The following is a 19,800-nucleotide window of genomic DNA, read 5'->3' as shown; positions in this document are numbered from 1 at the left end:
GCGCTAGGCCAAGACACAACTCCGTTGGCTGCTGATTTGCTAGCCCAGGTGGGGAATTCCACCCTCCAGCCAAAGCGGTATCCTATCATGGCTAGCCAGGATGCCATATTCATTTCCCAGGCCATTCGTCACCTGGCCACCGTGGTAAATCACATGCCCATATGATCTTTTATTTTACTATACTTATTGCTTATATATTTTTTAATTTTGTTTTGTTCCAGGATGCCTTGATGGCCCATAGGAATGCGGATCTGGTGGCAGAGATGGCGATGAAGTTGGAGATGGCTCAGATGGAGCTGGAGGGGGTCGTTAACCAGCGGGAAGCTGCTAAGGAGGCCCTGGCCAAGGAAGCTGCCCAAATTAAGTCTAAGCGTGAGGAGGCTCCCCGGATTCAAGCCCAGCATGAGGAAGTTTTGTCCAGGAAGGACGCCGACCAAAAAAAGTTGGTGGACAACCTGGAGGAAGAGCTGCATCATGTTTGTGGCTCGGAGGCTTCGATCAAGGCCCTTCTGGAGGCAGTTGAGGCCCAACTTCGCCAGGAGCGAGAGAAGGTGGCAAACCTTGAGTGTTGGAACCAAGCCTTGGATGGCATGGTTCAGCTGAAGATGAAGCGGAACGAGGAGGCTTGCCAAGCGAAGGAGCAGGCTGATGCATTGCTGGAGGCCACTTTTGACGAGGCCATTTACATGGCCTGGCTCTAGGACAAGAACATGAATCTCCTCGTCTATTCGAATATGGCTGCAAAAAGGGCTGAATTTTTGGCCAAGGAGAAAACTAATGCAGTGCTCTTAGCTGAGGATGAAGAAGGCGAGAATACTCCAGATGTCTCGGTTCAGGACGAAGCCTAGGCCTGGGCCTTTATATTTTAGTTGGGGCTTCCTTCCTATTTTTTCTTTGTAATTGTACTAATTTCATTGACGTGGATGCATCCCAGACATTTTTTTTCATCTGTAATTTTATGTATTGATATTATCTTCAGCACAATGATTTCCCTTTTACATTTCCTCGAAATTCACTAAGTGTTTTATGACTCTGCATGAACGAAATTCACTAAGTTTTTTATCACTTTGCATGAACGAAATTTACTAAGCGTTTTATCACTCTGCATGAATCTGGGTTGAATGCTGGGTCCTTGATCCAATGGCCGGAACCATTAGGAAAATGTTGTAGAATGTATTTAGCCTATCCTAGGACCCGTGTTCGGGTCTTGATGGCTTGGACCGTTTCGGACTTGTCAATATAACTTAATTAATTTACCCCGACTTTATTGTTCAGGCTCCAACGGCCCAGATCGTTAGAGATTTCTTTTAGATATGACTTAATTAGTTAATTCGTTCTAAACCTGATATCCAGGTTCAAACGGCCTGGGCCATTAAGGAGTTAATAATTGTCTTATGATTTATTTGTCTTGAATCTAGTGTCCAGGTTCCAACAGTTTAGACCATTAGAGATTAGTTTTTTAGCTTATTTTGAACCTAAAGTTCAGGTTCCAACGTCCTGGGCCATTTATAAGACTAATTTTAAACAACTTAAACCTAAGGTTCATGTTCCAATGGTTCTGGGCCATTATAAATAAAACATGAATAGGGATTTGGTTATTTGAGACCACGTTAGGTCAACCAATTTTTAGAAGTTGTGTTTTGAACCCCCCGAACCATGTATGTTCGGGTTAGGACTGGGCTTTGAGCCTTGTATCCTATTGGGTTTTGAACCCCTCAGACCATGTATGTCTGGGTTAGGACTGGGCTTTGAGCCTTATATCCTATTGGGTTTTGACCCCCCCCGGACCACGTAGGTCCAGGTTAGGACTGGCCTTTGAGCCTTGTGTCCTATTGGGTTTTGAACCCCCCGGACCATGTATGTCCGGGTTAGGACTAGGCTTTGAGCCTTGTATCCTATTGTGTTTTGAACCCCCCGAACCATATATGTCCAGGTTAGGACTGGGCTTTCAGCCTTGCACCCTATTGGGTTTTGAACCCCCTGGACCATGTATATCCGAGTTAGGACTGGGCTTTAAGCCTTGTGCCCTGTTGGGTTTTGAACCCCCCGGACCATGTATGTCCGGATTAGGACTGGAGTTTTAGCCTTTCATCCTATGTTGTTGGGAATTGGGTTTTGCACCCCCAGTCTATACGAGTCTGAATCAGGACTAAGCTCTGAGCTTTGCATCCTGTTTTGTCTTTATTCCTGGACTTACTTGTATAGATGGTCATACCCCCCCCCCCCCAAGTGATCGAAGAATGTAGTCTTAGGTCACTTGTTTGTGTAGAAACTTAAGACGGACGTGAACTTTTTCTTTCCCTACAACATTTCTTATGAGTTTTGTATACACCATTTTCATTAAATAAGAAATCGCCTTGGGGCTTACATTGTAAAAAGAAGATTTAGACAAGAAACAGAATCAAATCCTCCCGACTACTGATAGTACTGGTAGAGGTGTTCTGCGTTCCAGACCCTTGGGACCTCCATTCCGTCTAGTCGCCTTAAGCGATACATTCCCAGACATACTTCGTTTTAGATTTCATAGGGTCATTCCTAGTTTGTCCTAGAACTCCCACTCCTGCATCTTGGGTTGCAGGGAAGACTCTTCTAAGGACTAGATCGTTGGTTTCAAATTTCTGGCTCTTCAATTTAGAGTTAAAACACCTGGCGATCTTTCCCTGGGACATCTTCAGTTGCACCTGTGATTCTTCCCGGATCTCTTCAATGAGATCTAAAGATTCTTGGAGTAAGGTGTGGTTATGGACGGGATCATATGTGTCCTGTCTGTGAGACGGGACCACCGTTTCTACTGGGATGACCGCTTCACATCCTTACACCATCAAATAGGGAGTATGTCCGGTCGACGTTCTTTTTGTGGTCCAGTAGGCCCATAGGATGCGGGGCAACTCTTCTGGCCACTTACTGTTGCATGCTTGTAGATTTTTCTTTAATGTCCCCTTCAAAATCTTGTTCACGTCCTCTGTTTGCCCATTTTGTTGAGGCCTTTCGAACGTGGAGAAGCTTTTGATGATGCCATGTCTTTCACAGAAATAAGTGAAGTGGACACTATCAAATTGCTCCCCGTTGTCAGACACAATTTTATGAGGGAGGTCGTATCGGCACACAATGTTGTTGATGATGAAGTCCAGGGACTTTCAGGAGGTGATGGTGCTCATTGGTTTTGCTTCGACCCACTTGGTGTAATAGTTGATGGCCACAATCGCGTATTTTACTCCACCCTTCCCGATCGGGAGCGATCCTACTAGATCGATTCCCCATACTGCAAAAGACCAGGGACTGGTCATCAGGGCTATTTCTGTTGGAGGGGCTCACGGGATCTTCGCGTACCTTTGGCACTGTTCACATTTGCAGACATAATCAACACAATCTTTCTTCATTGTTGGCTAAGAATATCCTTGCCTTAGTATTTTCTTGGACAAGCTGAATCCGACCATGTGATCTCCGCAAAAACCTTCGTGCACTTCGTGCATGATTACACTCTTTTCTGTCCCTGATACACATCGAAGATATGGCATGGATAGCTCCCTACGATAGAGTTTTCCATCCATCATTACATATCTGGGAGCTTGGTACTGAAGTTTCCTGGTGGAAACCCTATCTGTGGGCAATCACCCCGTGGTTAGGTACTGGATGAGAGGGACCATCCAGGACATGGATGTAACGACCCAAAATTGCTAATAGGGCTTAGTGCCTTGATTAGCGTGTCGGGGGGGCATAATTGGTTTATATGTGTATTTAATTGGCGAAATGCATGACTATGTGGCATGCATGATTAATATGATTATATGATATGCATGTTTATGAGTGTTAGATATGCATGTGGGCCCTTTATAGCTTATAAGGACATATTTGTAATTTTAGCCTGTTGAGGGAATAAATGAGATTTTACGTGATATATGGTTGAGACCACATTATTATGTGGATATATTTGCAGCATATGGCTCGAGACGGTCCTAGTGAACAGATTAGCGAAATAGTCACAACAGGGTTTAAATACTCGGCTCGGGGGGAGCCTAGGGGTATTTTGGGAATTTAGAAAATATTTTGGGATTTGTTGAGTAATGAATAAATATTTGGTAATTAATTAGACGTGACGAGGTTAATTGATTAATGGTAGGAACATTTGAGGTATTAGCGGGAACTGGGGGAAAATGATTGTTTTACCTTTTAGAGCCCTTAGAGGAGTAATATGTTTAAAGGGAAAAATAGACTTTTGTTAGGTTAGGATATACCCAAAAGACTTAAGAAAAGAACTGGAAATTTACAAAACTTCTCTCTCTCTCACCTCCTACAATTTTTCTCTCTCGCTCTCTTTGGAACTTGGTTGAAACTTGGAGAATTGAAGGGGACCAAGCTGGAATTGAGCTGGGAATTTGGTGGAAAACCAAGCTGGGATTAGTCAGAGTATTGTTGAGGATCTAAGCTACAATTGAGGTATGAAATTCGTACTGAGCAAGCTGAATTTTTCTATTGAAACTATGTTGAAAACTAGAGGTTGCACGAGTCTTATTTTACTAGCTAGTTTTGGTTGAATTTGAGTATTTAATAAGGGTAAGAATTGGTTATGAGTTGGGTATAGTATTTAGATCAAAGGGATGGGAATTCTTGGCATAAATTCTGGTTTGGCTGCTATTTTGGAGAGTGAATTGAGGTTCTCGAGGAGAAGTGTTAAGAAAATGGAAGATTTTTTGGGTTTAGGGGCTCGGGTCGCGGCCCCGTTCTTCAGGCACCGCAGCCCGCGTGAGTTTTGAGGCTGGGAGACTCTATCCGCCAGGCGCACTGCGACTTGGGGGAGTGCAATTCGCGGCCCGTGTCCCCCATCAGGGGGGATTGGGTCTCTGTTTGAAGGGCAGGTCACGGCCCTCAAGGGGAAATTAAGGGGAATACGGTTTAAGGTTCGGGGAGGCTCGGGAATTCAAACTTAGGCGCTCGGGATGATTTCTACTACCCGGTTTAGTAGAATTTGAGGTCTCAGAGGCTAGCTATTGTTTTCTAAGTATTAATTTGGATTAGAAATTGATGGTTACCCATTAACACTGTGACTAGGATTATCGCTAAGGCTCAGGATTGAGGTTCGCACTCGAGACCGTATTGTATTCTCCGCTCGGAATTCGAGGTAAGAAAACTGCACCGTTGTGTGGTTGAGAACGGGACTGAGGTTCCCAATTATTTGTTATTTGTGTTGTGTGTTTGTAAGATTGATTTGATATATGAGAATGAACGGCCTAAGAGAGCCGAGGCTGACGGTAAGCGTATTGGACGCAACTCGGCCTAAGCGAGCCGGGGTCAACCAGATAAACAAAGGGCTCGACCTAAGCGTGCCAAACCTAAGCATTTGCATAATTGACTTTGATATGTATTTTGAGTTTAACTGTTTACCATTGTTTGGTTTTATATTTGAATTCTATAACTGATTGAATTGTTTGAGTTAAAAATTGATTGTATTTAAATGTTTCTTGGTGTGCTTATTATTATGGTTTTCTTGTTGGGCCTTGGCTCACGGGTGCTACGTGGTGCAGGTAAAGGCAAAGGGAAGCTGGACTAATCATGAGTTGGAGAGCTCTCGGGGGAGAGGTATACATTGTCAGTTGCTCGTCCGCCACGGCCGATGGATAGTATAGGGACAAAGCCTTAAATTTTGTATTTTTCCATTAGAGTGGCTACTGGTTGTACAAAACTTTTGGGAGTTGTAAATTGTTTCTTAAACCCTATTTTTCGGATCCCATGTATCAAACATCTATTTTAATGAAAATTAACTATTAATGATCAAAACATTTTAACCTTAACCTGATAATTAACCTTAGGAACACATTATTGGTTTTCAAACGACTTGATTAGCAAGTCTTGCACTGTTTTAAAATACACAGTGTAACGGTCTTGGTTATCCAGGGCGTTATAGTTGAGTAGTTTATGGCATTGATGATTGTGGGGATTTGAATACTGGGTGTGGGAAGATGGTCGATTGGGACAACCCTAGAGAGTTCTGCTTCAACATCCATGGCTAATTTTTCCAATATTTCTGCAAACACAATTTGTTCCCTAGGGATTTGGCGAATAAAGTATGACCCACGTCCTTGTTGTAGGCACACCTTTTGCTGGTGTCCCTCAAATTCTTCCCTCATTTGAACGGGACTGGCTTCTGGTAGTGGACTACATTGCCTGTTGCCAGTTAGATGTTTTCCCGGGTGTCAACCAGGTTGGTGTACTCTGTGTATTGGGGTTCATAACCCTTTTTTCCCTTTTTGAGGGTTTGGACCGATTCTGACCTTTGCCTTATCTCTTTCCTCGGGAAGGGTTTATGCTGGCCTCAGCTCCCCCGTTTTGGAGCGGTTGGGCATCGTCGAACATGGCACTGTATCCGAAGGGTGTCACTCCATACCTGGAGAATGAGGTTGATGGAGACAGAGCATACCCCATTTTCATGGGCCCATAGACCGTTAGGGTGATGAATGGCATCCCATGGGTACCAGAAAATACGGAAGTTACCGAGGGTGCTGGATAGAAATTTGTGGGATACTGCATCCCATATCTGGGGAAGGTTTGGTCAGTCTACTGTGTTGTTAGCTGCCACCTAAAGGCTTAGATTTGGGCCTCCTCCCAGTTGATGAAACCTTGCGCCCTCCTGGTGAATTCCTTAAGGGTGGCCGCCTTGCTGCACTACATGTCGTCCCAGTGAGGGGATCCAGCTCTGATCCCAGATTGGAGAGCCACCAGGCGCTGTCCGTCATCCACTTTAGTTTTCTAGGCTTCCTCTGTGAAGCGCTGGATGTAAGCCCTGAAGGTTTAGTGGGATGTTGTTTGACATTGGCCAGCGCGCTAATTTGCATGTCCATTTTTGTGGCGACCACAAATTTCTTATGGAATGTTGACTACAATCCAGACCAAGATTAGATTGACCCCAACTTAAGTCTTTTCCACCACTCTTCTGCGGGTCCAGCCAGAGTGATCGAGAAACATAAGCATTTACTGTTGTCACAAACGTGAGCCACAATCATCAAGCGGTTGTAGCAGGACAAGTGATCCCTGGGGTCCGTGTTCCCGGTATAGGCGAGTAGGTTCAGCATCTTGAACCCCTTTGGTAGTACCACATCCAAGATGTGTTTGGTGCATGGCTCGTTTTCCTCTTCTTCGGAATTGGAACCTCTGCCTTCTTGTTTTCGGACCAAGCGGTCCGTGACCTTCTTAAGAGCGGTCAACTATTCCATGAACTGTTTGGCCATTCCATCTCTCTTGCTCCTCTGGTTGTTGAGGTTATTCCTCAAGTCGCCTCCTCAAAGGCGAATCTTTTCTTTGCAGGCCCGCTCCTTTCGAGCACTAAGGCCATCCTACAAGTCAACTCGGGAAGTATCGTCTCCCGAACTGATGGCTTCTGATTCTTCTTCTCATTTTTTCCCTCCGTGATCCTTGTTCACGGAGGCGCTGGGATAAAAACATTGTTCCCATTCGTCCTGTCTAGGGACATTTTGGGGCTTAGTACCCTGCGGGCGCTTCCCCTGCAGATCGTTTGGATGATCCCGTCCTGGGACAGGATTCATCCGTTCTTTCCTAGGGAATTTCCCTGGGTTAGTCCCGATTTTTTGAACGGGATGAGCTTTCTTCTAGGGGTTTGTTTTTCCAACAGGATCGGCCACTTTGGTTTTTCCTTTCTCCTGAGCAGGATTCGACGGACCGGCTCCGGGAAGTGGTACTGGAGGAGGAATAGGGCTAGTGCTATTAGGTACGGCAATCCTGATCGGTGGGACAGACGGTTGCATTCCTGGAGGCGGAACGGTTGAAGGATTGGTTGTCAGTCCTTGGGCAGCAATGAAGGCCTGAAGAGCCAGGAGAGACTCTTGAATCTGGCCGGTGACTTCTTTTTGTTCAGTGATCCTGGCTTCTTGATCCAGGACCTGTTGTCTCACGCGAACCACCTCTGGATCCTCTTGTTCTGGCTCCATGTTCTTTTCTTCAAGATCGACGGGGTCTTTGGCCTCTTGACCTTCGTATTCTCCTTCATCTTCCTCGTAGTAGCCATCATAATCACCTGCATCCCCAAAGTTCTGGGAGTCATCGGGCAAAGGCCCCTTATAAGGTATATTCTCAGGTTGATCTTGAGGAAATGTTTGATCGAGCAATGGTTCTCCATTCTCCTGTTGTTCCTGGTGACCAGGATCAAACATAGTATGTCTAGTGTTTACCATTTTTGCAAATGGTTGTGGTTGATTCAAGCTTCCTTCGACTCTCAATGAAAGCACCAAAATGTTTACTGAGCTTTTCAAAATCTAGAAATATAATGAGAAATAAAAGCTAGAAATAAAGGATCAAAGATAAACAAACATAATTTTTACGTGGTTGGGGCGTTAATGAGCCTTAGTCCATGAGTCTCTTGTATTAGATTTTAGAGAGATTTTGACAATGGAGTTTTCTGCAAGTTTGAGCAGAGTAATTGCTTACAAGAGAAAATCTAGGATCCCCGCTACAGTGCACAACTAGTCCTATTTATAGGCAGTTAGGTGCAATGGGCTTGGGCCGGATTAATCCCATCCCAATAGGGATGTAATCATGGTTTACTCGCTAATAGAGTCATAATACAAAGAATATTGCTTAATAAAACATATTAATCAGGGCCCATTGGGCCGGATTGGGCAGAGCCAAGCCTTACAGCTGCCAATAGTATGTAACCTCAAACTGGTCTGTGTGGGCTTCTAAGGGGATCCTGGGGACAAGATCTGTCAGAGTAGTGGTAGTACTATTTCCTAGGAATATCGTACATTCTGTGCGTAACCTCTTCTGCAGGTTAGTTGAGGAGACGAACTTCTGTGTTTCTTGGGGACATATCAGCATCAGGGAAGATCAAACTTACCCTATCCAGACGTCTAGTCCGGGTTTCTTTACTAATGTCTCGGTTCACTTACCGGGGTCCTGGTTCGTTCCCCACGACTCGAGTTCATTCTTGATAAGGTTTTATTCCCAGACTAGTGAGCCTGCCACCTCTATTGGCATCCCAGAGGATATGGGCAGGTTGGGACCAAGAAAAGGATTTGGGCCTAATTCTTGGTCCTGGTTCCCTTGTTATGGTCGCACCCATCGAATGTTGTTGGGATCTTCGAAGATTGGGTCATTAGGACTTTCTTCTTCCCTATTCATCGGACTCAGGATGGGCCCGGATCTCTATAAGGGAGCCTCTAGACCCATTGCGTCATGCCACATGTCCCGAGGGGAAAACAGGGATAACACTCCACTATAAATATGGAATTGCACTCTTAGTTATTGTAGAATTATATTTACTGTGTTTATGAGCAGTAGTCCATTGATAAAATCGATATCAGTAGTTCGTCCTCCTGTTATCTGTTCATAATTAGAATTGGTCAAAATTATTGTTTTACCCTTCTAATTATCTATTTATCCTTTAGTACCATTAATTCACCCGTGAAAGTTAATTTATATCAAATCTAAATTTGTGCACAACTTTTCAGTTCCAGAATTAACACTGAAAATGAACCAATATTTGATCTGTTAGGAAAGTCAGGACTCTATCTTGTAAATCATGTTCTCAGCCATCCATGTTACTAAATTTCCAAAACAAAAGCTGTAAGCTTCATTAATAAATAAACTTTAACGAGTGAATCAAAGAATTTAGTATACATGAATAGAAGTTCATGAATACTCAGGATTTAAATTGATCTCCTAATTGATCATCTAAGTGATATGAATTAATTCTTTATAATAAACAGCAAGTTCTATAAAGAAATTAATTCATATCGGTCTAGTCATATATAATCATAATTATATACAACAGATTTACTAAGATGTCTATCTACATCAGCAATCTGAATCTAAATTTCTTGCACCAAATAATGTGCTTAGTAAACTGTACTAGCAACCATTGATTAAATATTTCATATTTTAATATGTTGTTGACAATGTTATTCATTGTGTATGATATTAACTCTCTCGTATTCATATAAGATCATACCCTCATAAATGAATATGGAATTTTTTGATATTCATATACTATAAATTATTTAAATAATAATATAATAGTCAAACCTATTTAAATTTTTCACTTTATTTAATATTGAAAATGTCTAAAAGAGCTTTTTAGGGCATAACCCGTAACAACAAGTTCTAAAATGGGTAGCGCGGGTCAACCACAGGTCGACAAGACATCAAGGAGATCGTCTAGCCATATATTCAGGTACTACAAGCATAGCTCGAGCGTCTCAACACTTAGAACGGTTTAGCCTAGAAACCTCTAGCCTGCATGGTGTGCATTCAACTCCCTGCCGACGCATGGAATACGCTTGCTTGAATTCCTGAAGACTCGGAGACTTTATATGCGTAATTAATATATTGTAACCCTTGTGTGATAAATGTGTAATATCAAGCAATCAATGTATTTAAGGTATTTATTTGTACATTTGGGAAGTTAACTATTCTTGTAAGTTACCCAATATTGAACGTCACCTAAATCTGTCCAATGAACCCCTATAAATAGATAAGGAATGGACTGATAAAGGAACCGAGTTTTGTATGCAAAAACTCTGCCAAAATTGTCTTAAACAATTTTTCCAAAGATCTTAAACAGAATAACATAGACTCGTGGAATTGGTGAATTCTAATCATTAAACCACATAAAATTTCTTGTGTGTATTTACTTACGGTTTCCTAAAAAGCCTAAAATCTATTTTGGACTTCTTAGTCTACTGTTGGCGAAAAACCGTGTCAACAGGTGGGTGAGAGGAGTGAGGAAGTAGATGATAGATTTAGAGTTTTTGTTTTATTTTAGTATTATTTATTTTAAGAGAAAAAAGGTACTAACAAAATTTTATTAATAAAATAGGTCATTTGCCTGGAAAATATGTAAAGTAGTTCAAAGTGTAAATTGCACTATAAAAATAGGTCATTTTGCTAAGAAACCCCATTAATACAACTACAAAAATATGTCTAGTGCACAAGGTCCCATAAATTATTTATATGGAAGTGGGACCCACGTAAATAACAAAAACAATTAAAACACCACATGTTATTATATTTAAAAACAAGCTATTTTTCAAAACAATTTTCTAAGGACATATGGCAGCCAAAAAATGAGCGAGCTAGGATTTTAAAAACGACATCACGGTAATGGCGTTTTCAAAGCCAACACCTAAGAATTCCCTTATAATATATATCTACTAGGTACGAGATTATATATCCTGTCTTTTAATTGAGAGTGTATATCCAACGTATGTTGGATAATTGGAAAATTTATCCAATCCCTTAAGCACACTTAATATAATGCACATTGGATTAATATTTTACTATTCTTTCTTTTATATTAGACAAATTTTATTTATCGTGCGAAACACTATAATATTTCTTACTATATGCATATAGGGGAATTCTTCTATAGGAACTTCACTTTAAGCCCTACCGGTGGGGCTCTCAGTGTTCTCAACCCGTGAAAAGTTTTCAGCACGATTTTTTTATGACTGTGTATATTGTAGCTATTTAGGGCATCCTGCAAATTTTTAAAAAATTCCGAATAGTTTACAGTACCGAAAACTAGGTTCAAACATGTTGTTGCACGCGTGACTAATTTTTTTTATGCACGTGGAAAGCAACATGTTTGAACCTAGTTTTCGGTACTGTAAATTATTCGGAATTTTCTGAAAATTTGCAGGATACTCTAAATAGCTACAATATACATGGTCATAAAAAATAAACCGCGCCGAAAACTATTCAGGGGTCGAGAAACAGTGAGAGCCATACCGATAGGGCTTAAAGTGAAGCCCCTATAGGAGAATTGTCCTATATATTTATATATATATATAAATTAGACTGCAAACTACCAAAAATTGTGACCGGTGAAACTGTTTTTAATGGTTCAGTTTAACCGGGCCGTTCAACTTTAAATGGTTTGATCACGATTTCTAACTCTCCAAGATGAATTATACCAAATTGGACTAAGAGATTTTCTAAAAATAATTTTTTTATAAATGATGGTGCAAGGGTTTGAATCCTTACCCTTGAGTTAATAAAAAGTCTAGCCAACCATCCAAAACAAGCAATTTAACTGTTAAAAATATATTTTCAGTAGTATTTAATACATGCACAAGTTTCCAAAACTGAAAAAGAAAATTGTAAAGTCCCACATTATTTAGAAAGTAAAAGTTTCTCTTTCCCTCTTCTATAAAATGATTCAAAATTCTTACATATCTAACAACAAAGATACTAAGCTTCTTGTAGACTTTTTATGGTCTTAAAAGTAAAACTATTATTATTATTATTATTATTATTATTATTATTATTATTATTTAGTTAATTATTTTATAGTAAAAAAAGTTTAAATTTTTTTTAGTTATATAGTTATAACCGAACCAAACCGTTTATTTATGATTTGGTTTGGTTTTTTATTTTTGATGCTTTGGTTAGGCTTTACGTTTTGACAAAACTGTATGTGCGGTTTGGTTTCTAAATTCTTCTAAACCACACCAAACCAAACCGTGTACTCCCCTAACAAAAACAAGGGTGACTACGAGGCAAGGACCCTATCCTTACTCTCGCCCTAAATCTGAGGCGAGTGTGAAAACTCATATCCATATCCTCCATTGTAACGCCCTACTACCTTAGAGTCGTTACTAAGTGAGTTTAAAATGTGCATTTAACTTGCTAATCAAGAATTTAGGTCAAAAGTGTAACTAAACTGTAATAAAATCACATAATTTGAAAATGTAGTCATTCATTGAAAATTATAAAGTATTTAACATTCGGGATCCCAAAATACTGTTTATAAAAATTTACAACTCAAAATATGATTAAAGTCAACTACACGACAAAATAAGGTTTAGTACAAAACATCTCCCAAAAATACCACTGGTCGTGGCAGCCAGGCAGGCCAAACATGTACACTCCGCTTCACGCTCTCCATACTCATGGTTGGTCGACTTTCCCCTTGCCCTGACCTATACCATAGAGCACCCGTGTGCCGAAGCCCAGCAAGAAAACTCACACAAACAGATAACATATGCATATCTTTCACTTAACACATAGTCAAACTGCCAACAGGCTAAACACATACGGTCATGTTGTCTCAGGCGCTTTACCAGGCCCTGGGTTCGCGGTCTGCACCGTGAGGATATCTCAGGTATCCTTTAGGGTCTCACCCTGGCAACTCACACTCTGCATGCTAAATGCTGCTCCCAGCCCCTTGCCGTTCTCGGCCTTCCCCGTTCCCAGCCCTCGCCGTTCCCAGCCCTATGCTGTTCATTCACATATACGCACACAGAGCATAATTAAATACATATTAACATAATCAATGGGCTATGCCCTGCACACAATCATATAGGGTCGTGCCTTGCAACATAACTATGGGGCCTCACCCTGCTCTACGGGTACAGCAGTTTTCTTACTTGTGTCCCGAGCTTCTTGAGCACCGAAATCACGAGCACAGTCCTCTAACCCGAGCCTCGCTGAAAACCTAGTCACAACACATACATAGCACTCTCATTACTAACCAATTCATAATCATCCCCCAGAATCAATCCCGTGCTCTCGGGACCTCTCGTTTCCCCACACAAGGTAGCGAGAGCATCCCCCGAGCCCCCTGAGCCAAAACCCTAAAAACTCAAATTTCCACTTTCTGAAATTAGCCTAGCGCCGCGGCATAGCCCTATAGGGGCCGCGGCGCCTAGAATGGTCCCCATCTCCTGATTCAACCTAGCGCCGCGACACGGAAGAACAGAGCCACGGCGCTCATACGCGAACCCAGAAAACTGGGTTTTTCCCAACATTTTTCCCGAGCCAAAACTCTTCCAAGCCAATACCCAAGTATACCCACGTCCCAAATTCAACCTAAAACTTTATATAAACAGTATAACAAGTTATAAACACCAGAAACACACTCAAATACTCCTCCAAACTCATAATCACAAAGTGGTTTAAAACTTTACAAAACTTAAACCACAAACCAGAAAACTTAAACCTCACCAGAAAATAACTTCATAGATGCATGGTACCCTTACCTCAAGTAGAAATTCGTCCCTGAGCTTCTTTCAAATTCAATTCCAAGCCCAAATCCTTTAATCCCCAACTGAACCTTGCCAAGTCTTCACTCCAATGATCCACAAAATAAACACAATTTAGCTCACTAATTCAGTGCTTCCAGTAGAAATTCACTAAGATTTGAGTTAAGACTTACCCTTGATCCTAGTTAAGCTCTTGAGCTCCTGAGTTTCTGTTTTAAGATCCTCCAAAATCAACACCTTAGAGAGGGAGAACCGATTGGGGAGAAAGAGAAAAAAAGCTGAGAGTTTCCTTCTATTTTCTTTTCCTTCTAATTTCCTTCTACATGACCCTAGAATCAGCTACATTATTTGATCAAAATCCCCTCCTATACAAAAGGTCCAAAATACCCTTGAGCTTTATTTAAATCCTTAAGTGCCTCCAAGAGCAATTTAGTCATTTCACCCAAATCTCGCTAAGTCCTCAAGTATTCCTATGAATCCCCACTTAATCCCAACATACCAAATTATTGATAAGCTACTAACCATTACTCAATAATTCCCGAACACATTGTAACATTCCCAAAATACCCATAAACCCCTCCTGAGCCGGGTATTTGACCCCGTTGTGACTTTCTAGCTAAACAGGTCCTTAGGACCGTCTCGGATCATGCATCACAAATATATTACCACTCACACGTAGTATCAATCACAATATACAAATATTGCATTTATGCCCTCAACAGACTAAAATTACAATTATGCCCCTAGCAACCAAATGGGACCCACATATACATTTAATTCACCTAAACATGTATTTCTAATCACATACTTAACAAATTCACATATTAACAAAAATAATTCAATTATTGCCCTCCAGGCACGCTAACCAAAGCCCTAAGCCTTACAAAGTTTTAGGAATTCCAGGTGTATGATAGATGTTTGGCACATAGTTTTGTGCAAGTATAGTAGGTATCTAATACTCATGTATTTTGCCAGAAATACATTGTCTAACTTAAAACCCAAAAAAAGAGATGAGAATTTGTTTTAAGAAAATTGTGTCATACACATGTTCATACCTCTGCTTGTGGATACTAATATATTCAATCGATTTCTTACCCTCAATTTTATTTTATTTTTTAAAATGGTAGGAAATATTGGGACAAATTGTATCAAACTCAAATAGTGGTCAACTGTTACACTTGGCAAAAGCAAAGAGAGGTATGGTAACTTGCATTTCTTTATAGAAGATATAACAAAAAATGCAATAAACAATTAAGTTTTACTTTTATGTTTTTAGAAATCCAATTTAGTTTTTTTTTTAACGCTTTTAGTTTAATGAATATCCTTATATAAATAACAATATGACCAAATATACAATGAAAGCCTTTTTATAATATAAAAAAATGACTACAAATGAAATTTGGTGTGCTTTTCCACACCTTCAGTTTGGTAATACGCACATAGCTATAATTTCAAGTAAAAATTGTTAAACGGAAACCAAAAATTTCATAATTTTACTGACAGTATAAAAAATAATCAATTGACTTTGTTAGTGGTTGCACAAATTTGTCAAAAATAGTCTTACTTACCACTAATGTTGGTGTTAAATTTTGGGATAAAATGAGCTATATTTGCTAAAAAAAAACTGTGACAAAATATATCAAAAACAATTTTTGAGTAAATTATAAATTACTCGGTAAGAGTGAGGGAGGTAATGCTAATGCAAGTGTCCTTCATTTTCGAGAGCTGATTGCTTTGATTAAACTAACTCTTGCTTATGTTATGATTATATATATAAGCAAGATTCAACTCTTAAAATGAAAAGGATTTCATGGCCTTTTTCTTAAAGCATAGATATGGAAAAATAATGATACCTCATTCACACTATTAGTTATATATATAGAACTGGAGTCATGTGGACATGATCCAACACTTGTTATAAATACAAATAATCCTTCTGCAACAACAACAACTACTGTCTTCTACAAACACACCATCGAAAACAAAAAAATTTTAAAAAAAACCTGCACAAGACATCTAAACAAGTCCCCAACATATTATTTCTCATCACAACTAAGTGCCTTAGCCATAGCAACATAGAAATATATAATAACATAACCAAAAACACACAAAGTTAAGCCAGCATTATCCATATGATAGAGAGAGAGAGAGAGAGAGAGAGAGAGAGAGAGAGTGAATCTCTTGAAGGAGTAATAATTATGAGTTGAGTTCAGCACTTGGGATAGGGAGTTTTGCAGGTGTTGGCAACTTTCCTGGCATTAGGTGAGTCCACAAACTTCTTGAGGGTTGGATTCTTAAGGTATTGGCAGAGGCAGGGCTTTTGCTCCTTAATCTTGCTGCAGCAAAGCTGAGATGGCGGAGTTGATGTGGTGATCGCGCTCACGCATACACTAAGCTGTGTCGGGCTGCAAGTTACAGCCATTGTGACTTGTGGTTTGGCTACCAGAACTACCAGTACAGTGCACACTACCATCATAATGTATGCTGCCTTCATTTTCTCTAGATGTGTGAAGAATGTAGCTTAGAAAAAGAGAGAAAGTGAGTGTGTGTGTGTGTGTGCGTGTGTGAATAAGAAAGTGAGAGAGCTCTTAGGGGAAGAGTTGAGTGTTGCATTTGGAGTTGGATTCCACCTCAATTTATAGAAGGGGGAATATAGGTTGATTTTACTTTTCTTTTCCATTACTTAACTGTTAAAGCTAGTGATTTGGTTTAATTAGATGAATTAAAAAAAGGAAAGAGAGAAAAATGAAAAAAGTTTGGATAAGGCCCACAACTTTAAAGTGAGATTTTTTATTTCTAAAAAAAATTGATTTCAATAATGGAGCATGCAGTAACTGCTTGATTCAATGATATCAATAGCTTTTTTTATATAAAATTCAATAAAGTAGGCTGCATTTTACTCCTTGTTTTGGAGTTATTTACATGCCAAAAATGAATAGAAAGTTTAATTAAGTTCTTGCAAGACCAAAATACGTGAACATATGCATCAAGAACAGGATTGAATCCGCAACTTAATGCAGATTTTTTTTTTAAAAAAAAAAAGAAAAAAAAGTGGTACTGTCATTTATACTGGTTTCCTTGATCTTATTTATGTTTCATCTATCCTCATTTCTTCAATTTCTTTTTGTTTTTAATCAATGCCTATGGGAACTTTTATGAATCCTTAATGTTAATGTATGACAAGTTTGTAGGAAATAAGAAAAAACTGTTAGGTATAGAGTGGTCATATTACTTGCGAACATAATAATTTCATTTTATATAAGTAAAAGCAACTTGTAATGAGCGTTTGCTTAATTTTATTTAAAAAATTCGTTTACTTATTTTTATTATGTTTCATTAATTGTCATATAAATTTTGAATAATTAAACAATGTTATATATTATAAAATATTCAAAATATAAACTAAAACATTGTCTAAGTTTTTTTTTTAAAAATAATATAATAACTTTAAAAAAAATGATTAAACCAAGAATAATTAAATACACAATTTATATATATATATATAAATATTTATATATATATATACTAGATAAAAATAATGTGCAATGAGCGTTTACTTAGTTTCAAAGTTATAAGCATGTTTATTCAAACATATATTTATTTTTATTATTTTAAATTATCATATAAATTTTAAATAAATAAACAATATCATAAAAATAAATAAAATATGTTTAATATAATGTATGACATAAATGTATTAAAAATTAGAGAAAAACATTGTGTACAATTTTAATAAAAATCGGTTCATTTTTTTTCTTCAATATATAATAGATTGAATTGCAATTCTATAGTATATATAAATATTTATATCAATAATATCTACATATATGACACCTAAACACAACATTGACATAGATATATATTTAAATGACTACATGACATATATATAAATTATAATAATATTTAAAAAGAAATTAATAATAGAATAAAATAAGAATAGAAAAAAGTCATAGTGTAGAATAGTATACATGCATCAACTATTTTTAGTTTCCAATCTATCTCGCAATATCATTTGGTGAATTTGATGAAGAAAAAGAGTTTCAATCACCTGATAGAAAATAAATTATCACACAAATTTATAAGATAAAAAAATGATATTTATGGTTTTATTATTTTTAAATAAATATGATTTTATTATTTAAATTATCATAGAATATCTTAAAAATATTCTATTTTAATTAATTAATTTTTATTTAAGTTTATGTTTGTTCTAATTTTTTAATTTGGCAGTGACAACAAGAGATTATATATTATATGTTTAATATAATATTAATATTATATATCGATTTTAAATTTAAATTTGTTGCTAGTTTTTTTTTAAAAGAAGTTATTTTCTACCTGATATTAGATTATATTATGTTATATATTTAATATGATATTATTCTAATACGTGAAGCTTAAGTTTAATTAAATTTTATTTAAGTTATAAAACATATGGTTTTATTATTTTTAAATAATTGTTATTGTAAAATATTTCAAAAATATCATATTTTAAATTGTTTAATTATTTATTTATTTGATTTTATTTAAGTTTAAATCATGTTTACAATCTACCGTTAAATATAATAATATTATGTTATATATAAGAATATTCTGTTAAAGTTAACAAAAAAAAATCGTTAAAACAAAAAATCTCTATTATCTACACACTTATTATATAAAAGATATATATATATATATATATATATAAAGATATGGTGCATTCTAATTTTAAAATTAAATACTTTTTTTCTCATTTTCTTATAAAAAAAATACCTATGAATTTCAATATAATAAAATATTTTTAAAAAATCTAAATTAAAACTATGAATTCAAAAAGTTAATTTGATCAAATTTTAATTATTTAATTTACAAAATCTTAAAGCCAACAAAAGTTATATATAAATATATATTATTTAATTAATTGCTAGAGAAATTAAATTAATTTATTTCTCATTAAAAAAAATAAACGATAAAATAAAAAATATGTATATTTATGTCTTATTTCATTGATAAATGTTTTGATGTTAATTGACAAAATAAATAATTAATAAAAGAATAAATTTAAGTAAATAAATATTCTTCGGTTATAATTTTATTAACATAATTGATAAAATAATTTAAATACTTTAATATGAAATTTTAAAATATGTGATGAAAAATAATTATGGCTAATTTATTATTTATTATTTTTTATTTTTTAATTTATTTATTTTATTTAAATGATTTTATTATTATTATTATTATTATTTTAATATATTTACCTTATTCAGATGACTTTAAAATTAATATTGTTATAAAATAATAAAAAAATATTAAATGGAAAATAATAATTTCTCTCAAGCTCACAATTATAATATATAAATATATATATTAGGGCTGGCAATTTTTGATACGACACGATGACACGACTCGAAAACGACACGAAATAAATGGGTTTGGGTGACACATTTAATTTTCGTGTCATAATCGTGTCGACACGTTTAATATGTTTATTAAACGTGTCATTTTCAGGTCAACCCGCTTAACCCGAAAATGACACGCTTAAGACACGTTTAAGATTATATAAACATTTTAATTTATTTATATTATGGTAATCGTGTTAATTTCGTGTCGTGTCATTACACGTTTAATTGTGTATTAATCGTGTCAGTTTTATATTTGTGTCAAATGACAAATTTATTAAACGTGTTATCGTGTCGACACGTGTGACCCGCTAAGATAATCGTGCCGTGTACGGGTTTGGATTTCTGACACGATTAATAATCGTGTCGTGTATGGGTTTACTCTAATCGTGTCGTGTCATAATCGTGTCGACACGATTATGACA

General features: G+C 37.2%; 1 protein-coding gene and 1 long non-coding RNA gene across 2 annotated transcripts; both read right to left on the bottom strand.

The window, feature by feature from the left end:
• Positions 1-13,274: 13,274 nt before the first annotated feature.
• On the bottom strand, positions 13,275-15,265 carry LOC133829241 (uncharacterized). Its single transcript, XR_009891638.1, has 3 exons — positions 14,165-15,265; positions 13,989-14,072; positions 13,275-13,444 (listed from the first exon to the last, which is right to left on the bottom strand). It is a non-coding gene; the product is annotated as an uncharacterized LOC133829241 (long non-coding RNA).
• A 621-nt stretch (positions 15,266-15,886) lies between these two features.
• LOC133829240 (non-specific lipid-transfer protein 2-like) lies at positions 15,887-16,594 on the bottom strand. Its single transcript, XM_062259083.1, has one exon. It carries the CDS (start codon positions 16,483-16,485, stop codon positions 16,201-16,203), a length of 285 nt encoding a protein of 94 aa, XP_062115067.1. The 5' UTR covers positions 16,486-16,594; the 3' UTR covers positions 15,887-16,200.
• Between the last annotated feature and the right edge of the window lie 3,206 nt (positions 16,595-19,800).

This window comes from Humulus lupulus, chromosome 4, assembly GCF_963169125.1.
Source record: "Humulus lupulus chromosome 4, drHumLupu1.1, whole genome shotgun sequence".
Classification (NCBI taxonomy): Eukaryota; Viridiplantae; Streptophyta; class Magnoliopsida; order Rosales; family Cannabaceae; genus Humulus; species Humulus lupulus.
Note: the sequence above shows the minus strand (reverse complement) of the source record. Positions and strands in the feature narration are given on the sequence as shown.

What these genes read in the sequence shown, in the direction of transcription:
- LOC133829240 (XM_062259083.1), bottom strand. Translation starts at nt 16,485, where the DNA reads ATGAAGGCAGCATACATTATGATGGTAGTGTGCACTGTACTGGTAGTT.